The sequence below is a fragment of the Solanum tuberosum genome, unplaced genomic scaffold (assembly GCF_000226075.1).
Source record: "Solanum tuberosum cultivar DM 1-3 516 R44 unplaced genomic scaffold, SolTub_3.0 scf00178, whole genome shotgun sequence".
Classification (NCBI taxonomy): Eukaryota; Viridiplantae; Streptophyta; class Magnoliopsida; order Solanales; family Solanaceae; genus Solanum; species Solanum tuberosum.
The window spans coordinates 348,445-367,919 of NW_006239102.1; the positions used below are offsets into that span (position 1 = coordinate 348,445).

Here is a 19,475-nt window from a genome sequence, read left to right on the forward strand (position 1 = left end):
AACTTTTAAAGTGTGAAATTTAAATTTTTATAGTTTTATAGTTTTAAAGTTTGAATTTAAATTTTCAAAGTTTTAAATTGTGAAATTTAAACTTTTATACTTTTAAAGTTTGAAAGTTTGTATTTAAAACTTTAAAAGTATAAATTTTTTTTGCTTCTAATAAAATTATAAGAGTTTTAATATTAGTTGTGTAATATTCCTAATTTTTTAATTTTAATAAAAAAAAAATTTAATTATAACAGTTGGGACCCGGTTTCCGGTCCGGTCCGGTACCGGTCCGGGACAAGTACACTGATTTTTTTCCGAAATTACCGATTCTGGTCCGTCCCGATTCCGGTTCGGTTCCGGTCCGTCCCGATCCGATAGTCCCGGTTCCGGTCCCGTTGCCAGCCATACACATTATGAACAATAAAAACCACAAAAAAAACCTAATTTTTTTCCATATACTAACCACATACCATCACATTAATATAATACTAAAAATGCACTATATATCACATTACAACAATAAAAATGGCATTGAAAGCAGAGAATGAACTTACCTCACTAGACTGAACTCCAAAATCGTGATTGAACTCCAAAGTCATGATTGACATAGTTTAATCTCCGATGCTACCTTCAATAAAACACCCGAAATAACTTTAAAATCTTAGAATTTTAGTTGTAACTAGAATAAATATGTCACTAAAATCACACCAATTTCTCAAGATTTTCTCATCTACAAGAACATTTAGGTCAGATCAAAGTGTGTTTGGTGGGAAAATGAAGTGTCTTTTGATTGTCTAGGTTTTATTAGGGTTTTATTTTAGATTGCGTGTAAATTATTCAAACGAGTTTAGTGTTTTGATTGGTTGCACTTTCCACGTGGGAAACAATGGATTTCACACCCACAATCAAGAAAAAATTATTTGTTGGATTTTTATGTCATGTCAAGTGTTTAAAAGGAAGATGACATAACTCAACAAGTTCAGGGACCTATTTGTGTATTCTACCATTAATTAGTATGTATCATTTCTTGCAAATTATTATTTGAGAAGCAATGTACCACTACCAAAAAAAAATGTTCCAATACAAGTGTTACAAAAATTAGAAATTACACCATTAATATAGGTGCAGAGTTGCAAAATATAGTGATAATACCAATAAACTGAGCAGTATGCACAGTAGGTGAAGGCTACTGGAATAGAAACTAATCAATACCAGCCAAAGGATCAAAATAAAGCTCCTCAACCAGGAAGAGCTAAAGTAACACCCTAGTGTAGAGGAAGTACCTAATGAAAATACTGGATCATTAGGTAGCAGACTTGTCAACTACCATCTGGATAAGTAATATAATTGAAACAAGAAAATCTTAGCCACATTTAAAGAGCTGTTGATTCAGTAAAGTTACATTAAGGAAATAACAGGTCATTCCACATAATGATCAAATTCAAATGTAAGCTAAAGAAAGCTGAAGAACAATGTTTTCCTTTGAACTACAATGGCAAGTATAAAACATTATGTTTCTCTAAGCAGAAACAAATTAAGCATGCATCAGAAGAAACATGAAAGACAGCATAAATCTCAGCAAATACAAAAAACACATGAATTTACTTAATTGTTTCTATATAAGTCTTGGTGGACAAAGTTATCAGTACATATGCAGTGAATCAACTGCGTCCAAACTGACAATAAACACCATAACAAAAGAAAAAGAAAAAAAAAGAGAGGAAGCAAGGGGTTCTTCCTGCAAACTTACTTATAACTAGGTATTGCCTGGGCAGTCGGCTACTTACACCAGACAAGTGATGTGCACACGCACAAACAGCAGCAGCCTGCCCCAAAATTGGGAAGAAGAGATAGGTGTAGTTGCACCAAACTTCACAGCCCTCATACAGGAAATAATCAAGACACGGAGGGAACTGTAGGCAAGTTCTAAAATAACTTTGTAAACAATTTCGGGGAAACATAACAGAGTAATTGTTAATGCACAAGAACATTTAGTTATTACAGTTTTCACTTAGAAAGTTTTCAAGTCTAGCAAATGTCTCCTACTGAAACTGCAGAGCTAAACCCTCTTCTCCTCCGAGCCTGCAACATTACTTCAGGGTGAAGAATCCTTTTTACCCTCTTCTTGAAAGCAGAGAGGGAGAGGGCCAAGTGCATCAAGAGTTGCCGAACTCCACAAATCACCTGTACATTCTATCCTTCAAGCTTTTATCCAGAGTTTACAGAAAGAGCATAAAAAATAAAGCTCTTTGAATGGAAAACCTTAGAAGAGTGACCAATAACCCCATTTCTTTCAGACATAATACACAGTTAAGTAAGATGAGACCCATCACAAAGAAGGAAAAGGATAAAGAAACCCATGTTTCCCTTCAATGAAGCAAAAGAAAAAAGTGAGAAAATGAAAAGAAACAGGGAAGGATGGTGGGAGAAATGGGGTTGGGGTGGGGATGGGGATGGAGGTGGGAAGAGTTGGATTAGGAGGAAGAGGAACTTTAGGCCTTAAAATGATGCCTAACATATATGCATACCCTTGCTTCCAGCCTTCTATATTCTCCTGGACTGATGCTGAAGCAGAACATGTTCTGGCAAAGAGAAGCCAGAAAGTAACCTTGAGACCTACAGATGTACAACTGCACTTGCTATTATTTAAATCTTACCATCTCAGCTAACAGCTTACAGATTCGGGATCTATATGTCCACTGCTTCCACCATGAGAATTGAATCCAGTAACAGGCATAGACCGCTGAGCAAAATTCAACAACAGCTTCTTTTGGTGGTCATTTGTATGTGGAAGACTAGCACGTAAAAGTTCCACAGGCATTTCTCTGCTTACGGCTCTTGCGGCATCCGAACCAATCATTTCAGCATCCGGCTGGGATTGTGCTAGAATCGATTGCATGATACTGTCATACTTACTCAGACAATACTTTGTAAGTAAACCAAAAAAGGCATCAAAAGATGCCTGCCAAAGGGCAGGATTAGGCATGCTGAAACTGTTAGCAGCCTGAGAATCAGTTAATAGATGAGTGGCCCTTTCAAGAACAGACTTTAAAATAATAGAAGCTCCATCTCCAGCAGGGCTTCCAAGAGGGCGAAGAGGTGGTTGTTCTGAGGAACACACAACAGCAGCAAGACAAGCACTGAGTGAATTAAGGTCCATGCCAGTGACACATTTAGAGACTACTTTTGCAAGATCAGTGATGGTCTCAGCTGCTCCTACATCAGGTGGATGACCGCCAAATATAAACCTCAAATGGCGGAAAATTGCCATACAAACTATTCTGACAAGCTCATTGCCAGGTAGAAGAAGCTGAAGATACCTTGACATGAGCTTCTGGCCCTTGGGAAGAGACACCAACCATAGAAATACAATGTCATCTTTAGGAGTAAGCCCGACAGAACTTCCACCTTTACCAAGCGGATCAACTAGTTGAAGTGAGGCGGCCATGCCTTCCAGCAGGATCTGTCGCTTCCGCCTGAGCTGAGCACCACCGTCTTGGGGCTGACTAAACTGAAGGAGCCTGTCAATGTCATCTACCTCAGTGAGAAGATAGAAACCATCTTCTATTGTAATTCTAGCTGCAAGCATTGGCTCTTGTTCCAAGGGTCTCTCAGTTATCTTCTGGTCAGCACTGCTGTCAATGCAAACAAAGCCTGGTGGATCAACTTCCAGAAGTGGACGAGGCCTGCGGATGGAAGAAAATGACACCCGCCCCTGAGCATCAACGTGAAGATGAGGCTGTGATTCTGCACTATTACGTGACCGAGAAGACTGTTCCTTATTTGGACAGAAGCGATGTTTTGACCTCGACTCGGCTGCTTTCTTTGCAAGGCGGGCCTGGTGATAGTAGTCATCTACATATGGATCATTGCCATGTGCTGCAGAATGCTGCATTTTCAGGATGCTCTCTATCTCATCACCAGTCATATACTTAGATCGGAACTGTGGCACATTACTTTCACTTTTGTGGCTAGCAGCATCAGAGCCTTGTTTAGAAAAGCGCACATTTTGTCTAACCTTGTGTGATGGCTTAGATCGTGAATCTCTGAAATCTGCCAATCCATACTTGCCTAGATGAGATGGTGAAGGGAAGGAATTATACAATTGGGATCTTAGCGCTGAAAAATGAGCTAAAGAAGGCTGAACTGAAAGATGAAGTCTCTGCTGTTGCAGCTGCTGTGGGGACAGTAACTGGGGAGATAGTAAGCTGTTTTGATGAGGAAATTGATGCTGCAAGACACTATCTAGGAGACCAGAATGGTCCCCATGGATGAGTCCCGCATGGCTGGTCCACTGGTTTTGCAACCTAGAATTATGAGAAAGACCAGTAGGGTTCAAATGTGGGATGTTTCCACTACCATAGTGAAGCCCGTGAGCCAAGCCTGTCAAATGCAGATTAGAGTTCGGCAACGAAGAGAGATTCACAGAAGAATAGGGAGACTGAGGTCCAGCAGAAAGAGATGACATGTTTTGTCGCGAAAGGCTATGTGGTGAGGGTTGAGATCTACCACCAGGAGGAGGAAAAGAAGTATAAGATGATTTCGGTAGTAAAATGGGTTCACTAGAGTAGTGCTGAAGTTGTTGGGGTTGTGGGGGTTGCTCGGGGTATGACGATGTTCTATACAATGGTTTTGACTCTGCAAGCACTGCAGAGATATGTGGCTGTGAAGACCATTTTTTGCTTTCCTGGTAACATTCAGTGTCAGATAAATGCTGATCAAACCAATCATGAAAGTCTGCTTCTTTCGCCCATTCAGCTGCAGATGAACCTGCACATACCAAGTACACATTAGTAGTTATTCTCAACATGCCATTTCATTCTCATTAGAGCATGTCATTAAGAGCAAAATGGAAATTTTAAGATCAAAGAATTTTCAAATACAGAAACATGTAAATCTTCAGTACTAGCCAAAAAGAAGAAATGTCATGTGAAATGGAACGGAGGGAGAATATTTGAGTACAATATATAATACTAAACTTAACATAAAAGCAAATAAAAGAAACTCACATTCAAGTTTGTCAATTGAACTAATTCAGAGAGGACTCCAATGAAAATTAGACATTAAACTTCTACTCTCCAAAAACTAACAGTTCATGCAACATGGACCCTTTTTGGACGTGAACATGTCTGTTCCCCTAAAGACATCTCTAAAAGCACATCTTGTGTAACATAGTAATAACACTGCAACTTAAGATTGAGAACTGGTAACTGGCAATCCAGATGACATTTTATTGAAAGAATGTGTTCACCTCATAGATACAGTATATCACATAAGTAAGTGATCAACAAACTAAGTGTGCCTAAAAGAAGGAACGAGATGGAACGGGGGTACAAAAGTGTGCCACAAGAAAACATGCTCGTCAAACCAATATAGGGGCAGATCCAGCAAGTGGCAGGAAATGCGGAAAGGAAAACACATGCTAAAAACAGAAAAATTACGAGGAAATTTTTTTGATAAGTTGATCTCATTTCAACAAACAACAAAACAGATATGGCTAAAACCTATGTACTTAAAATACTCTACATGTCACCATCTAAGAAAACCACCTTTTTGTTTTATTTCTCTTTGTTTTGGGTGGTTGATTTTTTATGATTTTTTTTAGAGGGGTGGGGGGTTCTCCTAAAAGCTTATAAAGACACTACTAGGGATAAATGAAGATAATAAATCATTTCATGAAGTTCATTATCCAAAAAAAAAAATCATTCCATGAAGATTCTCAAGCTCCCCACTCTAGCAGCCCAAGGCCACATGCCAGGATAGATTTCCCTCATAAATAATCCAGAAAGGTGAAGTTATATTGCAGTATTTCTACCACGGGGTCAAATCATTTCTAATGGTAATAGCAAGGATAAAGGATTGCTGATTTTAAGAAACCAAAAAAAACAAGGCCAAAACTGATTAAGACATCTACCATGCAGATATAGATATTCAGTCTCCCAAAGGGAGAACCATTGCTGACTTAATAATCAAGCACGGAGATGAAACACATTATCTACAAGATTATAACTTATTCCTACCAAGGTCTGAGATCAAGTTCCTTTATATGATGTCTGAAAGATCAAAAGATGTAGGATTATTGCCACAACCGTCTGAATTTTGAGGTGCCTACATATGATATCACAGATATTCAAAAATCTGGGACTAGTAGCACAAATGTGCATGGGCGGATAAAACGATGAAGGGGCATCATTTCAATCTTAAAGTAGCCTCAGGCAAGTTAACAAGTAAAGGTATATTTCAGACAATACATGAACTAGTCCAGGAGATTTATCAAATATTCAGATAACAACATCACGGAAGTACTAAAGATGAATCAATATGTGCACTTACTTTCCCTTGAAAAAGAGCCTGATCCACGGTCACCAATAACACCAGGATGCCTTGGTCCAGTGACATTTCTGTTCAACTGGAGAAAAGGAAAGAAAAGCATTCAGATTGATCTAGTACAAGTAGATATTCACAGCTCTGTAGAGGATGTAAAAAGTCAAGCACGGTTTAGTGCTTTAGATGTTTTTACACAACAATAGTACAAAATAAGTTCAAGACATACTGTGTCTCACAGAAAAAGACGGGAAAAAGAAAACGACTCATGCTATTTGGAAGGCAAGCGATTAGAAAAGGTAAAATAAGTCTAAGCCAAATGGGTCACAACATCAGGTAATCAAATCAATATTGCCACTTAAAAAAGATGTTGCATCAGCTGACCTTTGAAAATGTCGTTGCTAGATCATCTATGTCTGATAATGAGCCCACGGCAGATCCCTGGAAATAAAGCACTGAATTAGAGGCACTAAATAGCAAATACTGCCAAAGCCTGCAACTTATCGAGGTAATCAGCAAATATAGCATACTTACAACACCAAGGAAAAGTTCACAACACAAATCATAAAAAAGATGCTTGAAGATCACTCGTAGAATAAATGCAAGCAACTTTAAAGGTTACCAGCCCTGACAAACCATTTACTCAGAATAACAGAAAGTGGAGCACATATTTTTGAAGAGAGAAAGGGGGGGAAGCAAAGCTAATGTCTAAGGTCTATTTGATGGTGCTGAGATTCACAAATTTTAACATTTTAATCGAGGACGGTACTTAACAAAGGCATAAATCAGTGAAGAAGTCTCGCATCTTTTTCATGAGTAGGCCATACACTCTCGTGGAAGCTATAGCATTTTGAAGATTACTCATAATAAGGGATCACAACTTTAGTAAAATTAGATCATTGCCTGGATAACACCATCGTCAAAACCCCAGTGGCCACTTAGACTTATGGTGAGCTGCAGAAACGAGGCAGGCTCATCATTGTAGGGTAAGGGGGGGAGATAACTTTTAAGATTAGAAAAGGGGGAGCATTTTAGGGTACTAAGGTGAGAAAGCAAGAAAAGAACGGATCAGGGTGCAGCAGAACTATAAAACATCCTTTCTATTTGATGACTCTGTTACCAAAACAACTACTCTAGCTCATTTCGTATAAGATTGAAACTATAGTGCTGACCAGAAACACGTGAACTAAAAACAAGGATCAATAGTAAAATGCTTAGCAAAACCTAGATCTTTTTTTTTTTTTTTTTGAGAAAGTTAACATGAAAACCTAGATCATTTGTATACACATCTCAAATGCACAATAACTTTCAACCAATTTCACCAATTTCATGGCCTACGGCATGAAAATAATCTCCATGTGTTATGATGGATTTCCCCAATTTCATAGATGATATGATGGATATTGTGAGTTAAAACAGGTCCTCATTCGTTCAGTCGCAACAGGAGATCATGTTGATTACATCCGTGTTTGAAATCCCAAGCCTCAGCACTATTTCATGTAAGGTCCAAAGGAAGGGTAAGCAGATTGTACCTCGTCTTTCTCAAATAAATGATATTCCTGTATCTCGTCGTCACCTAATCCACCTCCAACAGCCAGATCACTATTGTCTTGTCCGTCCTCTAAACCACCCAATTCAACTTCCTCCGCTATATCTAGCCCAAAAAATGCATATTGTGATGCATCAAAGAGGGCACCATCTGCATCAAAGCCCAAATGAACAGTCAACTCTACCACATATTTTACACAGTTAAAACATACAAATCTTGATCTTCTTTTCCCATACTAATGACGACATGTAGAACAAGGAAAATCAACAAAAAATAGAATGTAAAGTAAGGTATTGAGAAGAGCAACATCAAGTACTGCTACATCCAGTGTTATCGAAAGCAAAATAGCTCTAAGGTCCATTGGGACTTTAAGCGCAAATAAAGCATGAGCTTTAATGAAAAATGGCGCAAAGGGAGAAAAAAAATACAAAGAAATATGTATAGTCCAAGACTAATAATTATAAGCATGGATGACAAATATACAAACAAAGAAATTGAAAAAAAAAAATTACAATAAAGTGAAATATCACTTGTTTAGTGTCGCCTTTTCCGACTGAAAAGGCTCATTGGAAAGGGACAGAACGCCTTAGAACCTTGATAACAACCCTAAAGCGCACATTAAGCCTGGCAAAATGCTCAACAGCTTATGAGCTTCGCTCCAGGGCTTACCTTTGACAATACTGGCTACAACTCACTGCCAAACTAGTAAGGATACAATTACATGAATTTCCTAAATCTCATTCCACTGAATGAAAGCACATTTGAACTCCTGACCTCCATCCTCAACCCCCACACCCCCCCCCCCCCAAAAAAAAAACATACAAATAATTACACCTCAATCCTAAACTACTAGGGTCAGCCACATAACGGCCTGTCATCCATTTGATCCCAATACTGATAACTACAGTAAAACAACGAATCAAACAAAAATTTACACCAATAGAACAGAAAGTGAAATCCTTACATCTCAATCTCAAATTAGTTCAGGTCAGCTATATAAATCCTCCCTAACTAGCTTCATTTGAACCCATTCCATCCCAACACTGGTAATTAAATTGCATCACATCAGAGCAAATTTTACCCACACCACACCACACCCCAAAAAAAAAGAAAAAAACGATCTGAAGATTCAAGAACGAACAAAAAAAACAGTGAGCTACGCTACCTGAGATGGAACTAGAGGAGCTAGTCAAGTCTTTGAAATCTCTGCTATTGGATCTCTCCATAGCACCAACTTCTCACAACCAATTTTTTTTTAGAAAATTGGGAATCCCATGAAATATAACCCCATAAATACACCGACAAAGAAGGAGAAAAGGATAAAATTGCACCGAATCAAAGTCCCCTTTTCCTTAAAAACCTGAGATTTCTAGGGTTTTCAAGGAAAGAGACGAAAAGGAGAAGGGGACATAGCGTATTACATAGTCTACGTGTTTGCGTTGGTGTGTGGGGTGGGGAAGTGATGGATAGGTATGAAGAGGGAATAGAATGGTACTAGTGTTTTTGTTTTATTTTCTTGAAAGTGAGAGTGCAAAGTTAGGGGGGGAGGGGGGTTAATTATTTTTTATTTGTTTAATCATATAATATAGGGAAAAGGAACAAATATACCCCGAACTATCATAAATGGTATGTCAATACCATTCGTTATACTTTAAGGTTGTATATGCCCTTACCGTCATTCTTTTGGGTTGTATATATCATTGAATCTAACTGATAGACACGTGGCATCATCTAAATGATTTACCCGATTTTATTTATTTATTTATCCAAAAAAATTGAAAACCCACCCATTTTCTATACTTTACCCACCCATGGCCCAAATTAAAATATCATGATATTTAAAATTAAAAATAAAAAACATAGCTTTTCATCTTCATTAAAAATCAAATTAAAGGAAAAATGTTCTTCAATTCATTTTCCAAATCTCACAAACAAAATCCTAGAAGCATATTATTTCAATCAAAATCAAGAAATCAATTTCATTTTTTTTTTGTTCAAATCAATTTATTACTACCACCATTGATGGACAAAGCTTCAAGCTTTAGAGTGGGTCTACATTCAAATCGAAAATTTCAAGCTCAAATCGATTTGTTATTGTTGAAAGGGTTTGAGAAAATACAACCACCATTGATGGACAGAGCTTCAAGCTTTAAAGTCTACAATTAAATCAAAAAATTCAATCTCAAATTGATTTGTTATTATTGAAATGTGTTGAAAATATTTTTGAAATAGATGATGTATAAATGTATAAAACACCCAATAACCTAGATTCCTATTGTGCTAAATGAAGATGATTTTTTTTTTTGTTTAGCAAGCATAAAGCTACAGATTTAAAAAATTTGAAAGACACAAGATTGACATAACTGGCAGGGATGTTAGTGAAAGTGAAGAAAATAGTAGTTTTAGTGAACAAGTCATCTTCTTCCTTGAAAGATGAGTTCTTGATTCCATGGTTATGGTGGGTTGAGAAGAATAAAGGGATGATTTTTGATGAAAATGAAGAGTGGATTTTGGCACCACCCATTTTGATTGTGGGTCGGGTGGATTTTTAATTTTTGGGTAAAAAATAAATAAAATCGAGTAAATCATTTAGATGATGCCACGTGTCCATCCGTTAGATTCAAGGATATATACAACCCAAAAGAATGACGGTAAGGGCATATACAACCTTAAAGTATAACGGAGGATATTGACATACCATTTATGATAGTTCGGGGGTAATATTTGTCCCTTTTCCCTATAATATATGGTAATTTGCATTATATTAGAGTTATGATGAGTGTGGTAGGTCAATTGCACAAACCTTTGCTTCCAAGTTTTATTATTTATTCGGGATGGTTTGGTAGGGTGTATAAGAATAATTTCAAATATGGTATTCTCTCGATTTATTTTTACTTGTCACTTATTTCTAAAAGTGGAAAAGGGTCTGATATACCCCCTTAACTTTGTCATTTGAAGCTGATATACCCCTCATTATGAAAGTGACTCATACATACTCTTACCATTATACAAATGGCTCACATATATATTTACTGTTACAAAATGAACTCACATATATGTCATTCATCTAACAAAAGTGAAAAAATTAGTTTTGAATTATTTTTTTTGACTTTAATTTTTTTTTAAATCATGTATGTATATGATCCTTCTAACAAAGTTCAATGTATATTTTAATTTTTTTTATACAAAAATTATTTTTTGACTTCTTTGATATATCAGACCCTTTTCCCTTTCTAAAATAAATTTTCATTTTTACTTGCCACTTTTGACATATCAAGAAAAGACAATAACTTTTTTCCATGTTTTACCCCTAGCATCAAATATTTATTTTCCAAATCATTTTCCAAGACAACATTTAATAAGGGATAGTTTGGTAAAATACATATATCAATAATTATTTTCTCAATGGGTGTGTCAAGTTAAACTTTGACAAGTAAAAGTGAACGGAGGAAGTGTATTAATATTGGTTGTATTACACCGTGTTTGGATGATTGTTACTTTTTATATCGTATTGTATTGTTAGTTTAAATACAAAGTTTGTTTTGATTGTTACTTACATTCTATTGTATCATATCGTTTAAAATGTATGGTTAGCTAACCGACGAAAAGACTGATTTTATGTAACGACTGATTTTATGTGATGATTTTGTTTGGAAGAGTGTAAAAGTAATGTTAAATAGAGTGTATTAGTAATGCCTGCATTAGTAATAGGGATGACAATAGGGCGGAGCGAGGTGGATTTAAAGCTATGTGCCGAACGGGTTTAGGGTTGTGCGGGGCGGGAGAGATGTAGGGTGGGTTGAAGTGATTTTTAACAAAATTAATGCGGGGTGGGGGGTTGCGGGTTGCAGATTGCAGATATATGTGATTTTATGTGGGTTCAAACTTAATTAAAAAAATTTACATGTTATAAGACTGATAGAACATTATTTATTAAGATAATTTCTTTAAATGTACTAAAATATTCAAGAAAGTAAATGAAAATGGTTCAATAAAAAATAATACAATTTCTTACATGTTTCCCAATTAATCTCTAAATAATAAAGTTCTAAGTCATTATTTATCTTTTATATATTTATAAAAGAGAATCTTAGACCCACCTATGTGGCCCCCTCATAAATTAGTATTTTTATTTAACCCTTTTTAAAAGTCATAACCTTATGGAAAAGTCAGAACTCTTCATAAAAGTCATAATTTTTCATAAATCACAATTTTTCACAAAAGTCACAAATTTTCACTAAAGCCACAACTCTTCATTTTCCATCCACACCTTTTAAAACCCAACAATTAATTCCAAGGCACCAATAAAAGAAAGAATAAACAAAGAAAATTGATTTCAATTGCAATGCGACATTCCTACTCTTGAGTCTCTTAGTCCACGACTCATAACGCTGCTGGAATGGTTGAATTCATAAGGCTATAAAGAAAAATTGGTTATGGAGAAGGGTTGAAAACAACTCAAAGTAAAATTGGTTATAGAGAAAGGTTGAAAACAACTCAAAGTTGACAAAAGTCCTATGTAGATGTTAGAAGGAGAGACCTTGAGTTTGATGTACATGATTGGGTTTACTTGAAAATCTCACCCACGAAGGGTGTGATGAGGTTTGGAAAGAAAGGGAAGCTTAGTCCCCGTTACTTGGGCCCATATCAGATTTTGAGGGGTATTGGTAAAGTTGCTTATAAACTTGATTTGCCTAATGACTTGGTGTCGGTATATCCAATTTTCCACGTCTCCTTGTTGAAGAAATGTGTTGGATATCCAACATCCATAGTTCCCTTGGAGAGTTTGGGAGTTAAAGAAAATCTTTCTTATGAAGAGGTTCCGGTTGAGATTTTGGACCGGCAAGTTAAGAAGCTTAGAAATAAGGAAGTTGCATCCTTAAAAGTATTATGGAGGAATCAAGGAGTTGAGGGTGCCACTTGAGTGGCCGAGGCCAATATGGAGTCCCGTTATCCCCATCTCTTTCCCTCCGACCCCACTCTAGCTTGAGGTATTTAGTTCCTCATGGTCCAAAATATAATTTTGGGTTGGTGGCTGTGTCTTAGGGTCCCATCTACATACCATAAAAGCTTCTACGGGTTGTAGATGGCAACCGTAAGAAATGGGGGAAAATATTTTTTTAAAAATAAGTCCAATACCCTTTTTGTGGTTCACCAGGATGATCTGTCATTCCATGTATGAGTCGTAGATAGGTATGGTAGGTCAGCCTCAGACTTAGAAAAATTTTAAAGTTAAAAGTTTGTTCTATAGTTAGTATGTACGGTCCGTAGGAAGACCTATGAGCAGTACATGGGTTCCGTCGAGTGTTGACCGAATTAAGAGTCTCTGATCACTTTCTACGGTTGACCAGTACGGCCCGTAGTAGGATATAAAGACCGTAGGTCCAAACCGTAGATGGTGGTCGGTAGTTATTTTGAAGGGATTTTTAGTCTTTTTCCTAATCGAATAGTGCCTAAACTATGTCATTTTACCTTTTACCTGAACCCTTTATAATGATTTTAATCCCCAAACTAACCACTTTCAATTCATCCTCCAAAAATTCCTAAAACCAACCAAAGTCATCCTCCCAAATTCTCTCAGGAGGAGGAGGAGGGTTCAACAACGAATCTTTAATCCTCCAATATTTGTGGGCTTTTGACATCAATGTATGATAGTATTCACCTATGGAGTCCTTTCCTCCATAGGGTTCCTAAATTCTCCAATTTTACAAGTTAGAATCTCCAATTGAAATTAGGGTTTTATTCAATCGCATGAGTTCTTTTCAACTATAATCTAATTGATTGTTTTCTATCTTTTTATGCATGAATTGAAGTAATTACATGTTCTTAAGTTGAATTCACATGAACCCATGCATGATCCACTGCTTTCTAGATTTTGATCACACGATTAAGCTTATGAACTATGAAAGATGAATTTATGAAGATATGCGTGTTTCTTTATGAAATTGATAAATGCTTTAAGGTTGCTTTGATAGTAAAGCATATATGTTGTTGTGAAAGGATTTCTCACATACCGCTCAAAATAATTGTGAAAGGTTTTTCATACAAAATGATTCATAAGGTTGAAAGATTTTCTCACTTAAGTTGAATCAAAATTAAGGAGCTATTCTTAATGATCTAGCTTGGATCGACTACTTAATTGTGTCTTTCCATGGATAATAAGACAAGTTAATATTAATGACTATTCTGTGGAATTTATTGATGAACGTTTCAAGCACACCTCATCCAATTCTAGGTGCAAACAATCATTAAGCCGTATAAAACCCAACGAAGAGTTGGGGGCGAACCCACAGGTAGCGGTACGTGTTCAAATTCAAGTATGAAGTACAAATGTAGTCTAAATAGCTATAGGAGTAGAAATTATTGAGAAAGTTATGTAAACAAGTCTAAGGGGTGACAATGAATGTCAGATGGGGGGATTTGGTTTGCAATTATCAACTACAACGCGTAATCAAACAATAGAAAATAACAATATAGAGGAGATTTCTTAAGATGTGATCGATTATAGGCAAATTTTGCTATATGGGTAATTGAAACTACTAATAAATAGCTAAATGTCAGTGGGTAGGCTAGACTATGAGTGAAATAGCTTTCTCTCGAACAATTATCCCAATTCAAGTGATTTCTTTCGAACATCAACCAGCATAGCAATTAAGACCATCCCACACCTTAATTCATCTACTCTTTCGAGCTAGACGGGTAGGATTAGATTTAGGATTCACTCTCTCGAGCTGAACCCATATCAACCCAATACCTACAAACCATTAATCAAAAGCCTTCATTCCAAAACCTCTCTCTCTCGAAAGCTAAGAACAGAAAATTAGAACTGCATTTGCAACTACAATTCATAAATTAAAACTCACCTAATGATTAAACCCACTTCAATTAAGCATCTAAATTAGTAATTAGTCATACCCATAAGCTAATTCAACCCATAATCACATGATCACACCCAAAGAGTAGGAGTTTTAGCCACACATCATAAAAATAGGGAAACCATTACCAAATACATTCGTCATGATCTGGGTAAATGCTCCCAAGTCTTTACAATGGTCCAAATTGAAGAATTTAAGCAACCCACTTGCAAAATCTTGAAATTGAGTCTCAAAAAGCTTTAAAGTTTACAATGGAACTCTAAAACTCAAAAGAAAACTCTCCTCAATGAAAGCTAGATTCTCAATTTTCAGTTCAAAATTCAATTTATAGTTGCCCAAAAATTTGGCCTGAAAGGCCATTAGGCGAGATACGTTGGGCTCGCCGAGTGGTTTGACGATCCACCCTCTGCTCTCTTCCATCGCCATTATGCATTGGTTCTCAGCATCTCCAAGTCTTGTAACTTTGGGCGATCCGTCTTGTCATAGCGAAACCGATCGGGGATTCGCTGACTACCCATTCATATCGCCGATTTGGTTTCTTCCCTCAGGGAGGCTGGCACACTGGAACTTTAGGCGGGCTGAAGCGCCACTTAGCGAGTCACCGAGTGGTCTTGGTGATCACCAGGATCACCTTTCTTCACTTCTTCAGCTTGTTATTCTCATTTTTGCCTGTTAGTGTCCTTACCTTGCTCCTTAGCTCACATTAGGGGTGTGCATTTGGTTTTTCAGTTTGGTTTTGCACTATTCGATTTGGATGTTTTGGTTTTTGGTTTTATAAAAGTGTAACCCAATCCGATCCAAAATAAATTTGGTTTGGTTTAGTTTCCCTCTATTCGGTTCAGCTTTTTTTGGTTTGGTTATTCGATTATGTCAATAATTAATAACATAACCAAAGTAATAATATTGAATCCCTTAAATATACTTTATAATATAAAGAGAAAATGGTCTAAAACCCCTCCAATCTATACCCGAAATCTCAACTACACACTCCAACTTCACGGGTGTCCTATCACCCCCCTGAACTATTTAAAAATATAATAAATAACCCCTTAAAACGCAATAACCACTCATGAGACTTGTGGTGAAAACACACGCACCTGACACGTGTTTTTCACCAATTATTTTTTTAAATTTTTTCTCCTTCTTCTTTATACTTTCTTCCCCAATTACAACCCTAATTCTTTGTGAAAGTTTTGATTTTAAAAATATTGAGGGATTTGAATCTGACTTGGGTGATAGAAGGCTTGGGAGAATATTTTTTTTTGTTGAAGATTTAATTACCTAGTGTAGTTGCAGAGAAATGTAAACTTGCCGCCGCCTCCATTCTTTTCTTCAACGCCACCACTAAAAAAATCTATATCACCACCTTCTTTCACTTCCTTCACCAACTCAAAGTTTCATCTATAAAAAAATTATGTTTGACTCACCAAAAAATTGATCAACAAAATTTAACCCAAAAAATATTTGTTGTCTTATCAATGATTTGAATACAAAGTTTAGTTTGTTTATGAAGATTAAGAATTAATTAGGAGATGAACTCCAAAAAGGATTGTAGGAAATCTTCAAACTTTGATCATGGCAGAATTTAGATCAGAAAATAGTTAGACAGTAAGAAATAAAGAGAAAACAATAAAAAAAGAAAGAGAAAAACGATGAAAAAGAAAATGAAAAAGAAAAAAATAGTCAGTTCACTCTCTCAAAGAGAGTGAATACACTCTCTGTGCCAACTCAGCATCTAAGGGCCTAGTTATTACATTTTTAAATAGTTCAGAGGGGTGATAGGACACCCGTGAAGTTGGAGTGTGTAGTTGAGATTTCGGGTATAGATTGGAGGGGTTTTAGACCATTTTCTCTAATATAAATCATAAGAAAAACTTAAAGCACAATACTTATAAGTATGCCTATTATAGATGTTCAAGCATAAAATAAAAAATGTAATCATCGTGAAAGGCAATAACCAAAAAGGGACAAAAGTGGTTCACTCCAACTTAATTCTAAACCTAAATATATATATATATATATATATATATATATAGAGAGAGAGAGAGAGAGAGAGATAACTTGGTCTTTTTGGTTTTTAATTTTTAAATCCGTAACCAAACCGAAAAACCAAAAAAAGTAATTTATTAATCCAAAACCAAAAACCAATCCAAAGAAAAATTCAGTTTGATTTGGTTTGGTTCTTCGGTATAACCCGAATAGTGCACACCCCTAGCTCACATACCTGAAAATCAAGGTTTTAACATCAATTTATAGCATAATTAGGCATTTGAGGACACTAAAACTATCAAAACCAAGCCCTAAATGAGTCCAAATCTCGAACTCATCATTTATGCTTAGCACCAAGGGACAAGCGGCTATTACCAATGTCTCATAACTATGTGCCACCATAGATTTGTCTTAGATAAACATTTTTTGATTAACACTCAACTACACCTCATCCGGTACTAGGTGTAGACGATCAAAATCTAGTATAAAACCCAACAAGTGAGTTGGGGTCGAACCCACATGGAGCGGCACAAGTTTGAATTCAATTATGAAGTTATAAATGCAATTAGATCCGTTGTAGGAATGAAAGTTGTCGAAAATACTTAAACAAATTGAGGGGGTGACATAAATGTCAAATGGGGGAAATGTTTGTCACTTAGTAACTAAAACAATTTCACACCTCAAAGAAGAAACAAGTAATTAAGAGATACTCGAGGGTATGACCGACCAACTATCAATTTCGCTAAATGGGTGCTTGGTAATTACTAACGATTTCTAAATCTTAGTGGGTAGGCTAGACCTTAGATGTAATGGCTTTCTCTCGAACAACCATTACGATTCAGGTGAGTTCTTTCGAACCTCACAAGCTTCTCAAGATAAACAACCCAAAACCTCACTTCACCTACTCTCCTGAGCTAGATGGGTACCATTGAGCTTAAAATCCACTCTCTCGAGCTAAACCCACAACAACCCAATGACTACAAATGCTAATTTATAGCCTTGGTTTTACACCTCTCTCTCAAGCAATCATAAAACACTAACAACATTGAAATGCACACTCTAATATATCAAATTAACAACAACTATAAATCAAACCCACTTCAAAATAACATTAAGGTCAATAATCCCTAACACCCATCAGGTAAATAAGACGATTAGTCACACCCCCAAGTATGGGGGTTTTAGCTATTTATCATAAAAAGTAAGGATTTAATACCTATTACATTTTCAATAGATGGGTATAAATCTCTAAACTCTTGAAATGGTTCAAAAGAGATTTAATTACAAAACCCAATTCGAAATTTACTTGAAATCTACTTGAAAACCTCAAAGTTCAACAAGAATAGTGTTTTGTTGTTTTTGGTAAGATTTTCCTAATATTTCTCAATGTCTTCTCCCTCTTCAAAAAATCAATTTACACTCATTCAAAAGTTGGCTTTTTGGGGTAAAATCGGCGGTGAAAGTCAGGCTTCGTTGACTGAACGACAACTCGCCGATCTCCTTTGTCCATCACCTTCGTATTTTGAATATTCATAAAATATGAACTGTAACTTTAGGCGGTCAATGTCAGGGTCACCGATTGATTCAGCGATACGCCCTTTGCTTCTTTGGATCGCCAATTTTCTTGCACCTTTATTTAAAGTTCTGTAACTTTTGGCGATCAAAGTTTCCCTCGCAGAGTCATTCAGCGATTAACCGACTGCCCATTTGTAACACCTCAGAAAAATCAGCGTTTGGACTCAGCAGAAAAATATGTGAACCACGGCAGGGTTCACGGACCGTGAAAGGAACCACGGTCCATCGACCTGTCTATGGATTCACACCCAGCCCAGAAATGGTGAACCACGAGACCCTTCACGGGTCGTGGATGTATCACCCCGACTTTTCTAAACATCTAAATTAATTCGTACATTCGTGAAAAGACAAAGAGGGTGAGTAATAAATTAAAAATGATGTGGTATGTCATATTTTAAGTGTTCAAGGATTGTATTTCAAGTTTTGAAGTAAGGTAAGTCCCTAAATAAAAGTTGGCGAAAGTTATCGTAAGTTCCTTTTTAAAGATTTCTCTGAAATTTGGGTCAAATGTTTCAGAAGTTTTCTCCCAATATAACGAGTTATGGGTCCCACGACCCATTAAATCGAAGGTCTATGAGTTTAGTTTCCAATGCATCAAACAGTTTGTTCATACGACTTCAGAATAGAGAGATATTCACATTTTTGTGAGACTGCGCAAGCAGGCACGTGAGGTGGGTCCCCTAAGTCGGTGGAAGCTTATAAGATAGCATCTTCTTCATTTTTCTCCATTCCAAATCGTGAGAAACCCACGAAAATCAGACAAATACTCCTCAAATCATCCTTGTGTGTTCATGATATCTTTTTGACCTTTTATCAAAAATTGCCCTACGTCGCGAGTTCATCGTTTTGGTATAATTTTCACGGTGAATTGAGCGGTGTAGCTCCGTGGCGGTTATGGCAACAGGGTTTTTGTAACGACCCTCAAAATAAAGTAGGATCAAGTAGAGCCTCACATGGGTTTTATGCATTAATAACTTGTCAAATAAATGAAGAATATCCTTTTAAGTCAGTTTTAAAGAGTTTGGAAGTCAAACGTCAAGGGACGACCAAGACGTTCGGAAACTAGTCTTTTACGTGTTGGTGTGTTCTAGTATGGTGTTCATGCTTTTATGTGTTATTTGGAGTCTAAAATCAGTGGAGGTGACCCTAGTGTCTTAATAAATATTTTTAGGGTC

General features: G+C 36.5%; 1 protein-coding gene across 2 annotated transcripts; it reads right to left on the reverse strand.

Moving 5' to 3' along the window:
- Positions 1–1,895: 1,895 nt before the first annotated feature.
- LOC102594467 (uncharacterized) lies at positions 1,896–9,360 on the reverse strand. 2 transcript variants are annotated; one of them, XM_006354355.2, is made up of 6 exons: positions 9,027–9,360; positions 7,845–8,011; positions 6,697–6,753; positions 6,322–6,397; positions 2,646–4,758; positions 1,896–2,172 (listed from the first exon to the last, which is right to left on the reverse strand). In XM_006354355.2, the coding sequence occupies exons 1-5, from the start codon at positions 9,085–9,087 to the stop codon at positions 2,654–2,656; spliced, it is 2,466 nt and encodes an 821-aa protein (XP_006354417.1). In that variant the 5' UTR covers positions 9,088–9,360; the 3' UTR covers positions 1,896–2,172; positions 2,646–2,653. The 2 variants fall into 2 exon arrangements, with proteins under 2 accessions (XP_006354417.1, XP_006354416.1); XM_006354354.2 differs by having other exon boundaries at positions 1,896–4,758.
- Positions 9,361–19,475: the final 10,115 nt, after the last annotated feature.

What these genes read in the sequence shown, in the direction of transcription:
- LOC102594467 (XM_006354355.2), bottom strand. Translation starts at nt 9,087, where the DNA reads ATGGAGAGATCCAATAGCAGAGATTTCAAAGACTTGACTAGCTCCTCT. An exon ending in ATTTATTTGAGAAAGACGAG is followed by an intron (nt 6,754 to 7,844) that starts GTACAATCTGCT and finishes CTTTATTTCCAG; the next exon opens with GGATCTGCCGTGGGCTCATT. An exon ending in AGGCTCTTTTTCAAGGGAAA is followed by an intron (nt 4,759 to 6,321) that starts GTAAGTGCACAT and finishes TGGTATGTGCAG; the next exon opens with GTTCATCTGCAGCTGAATGG.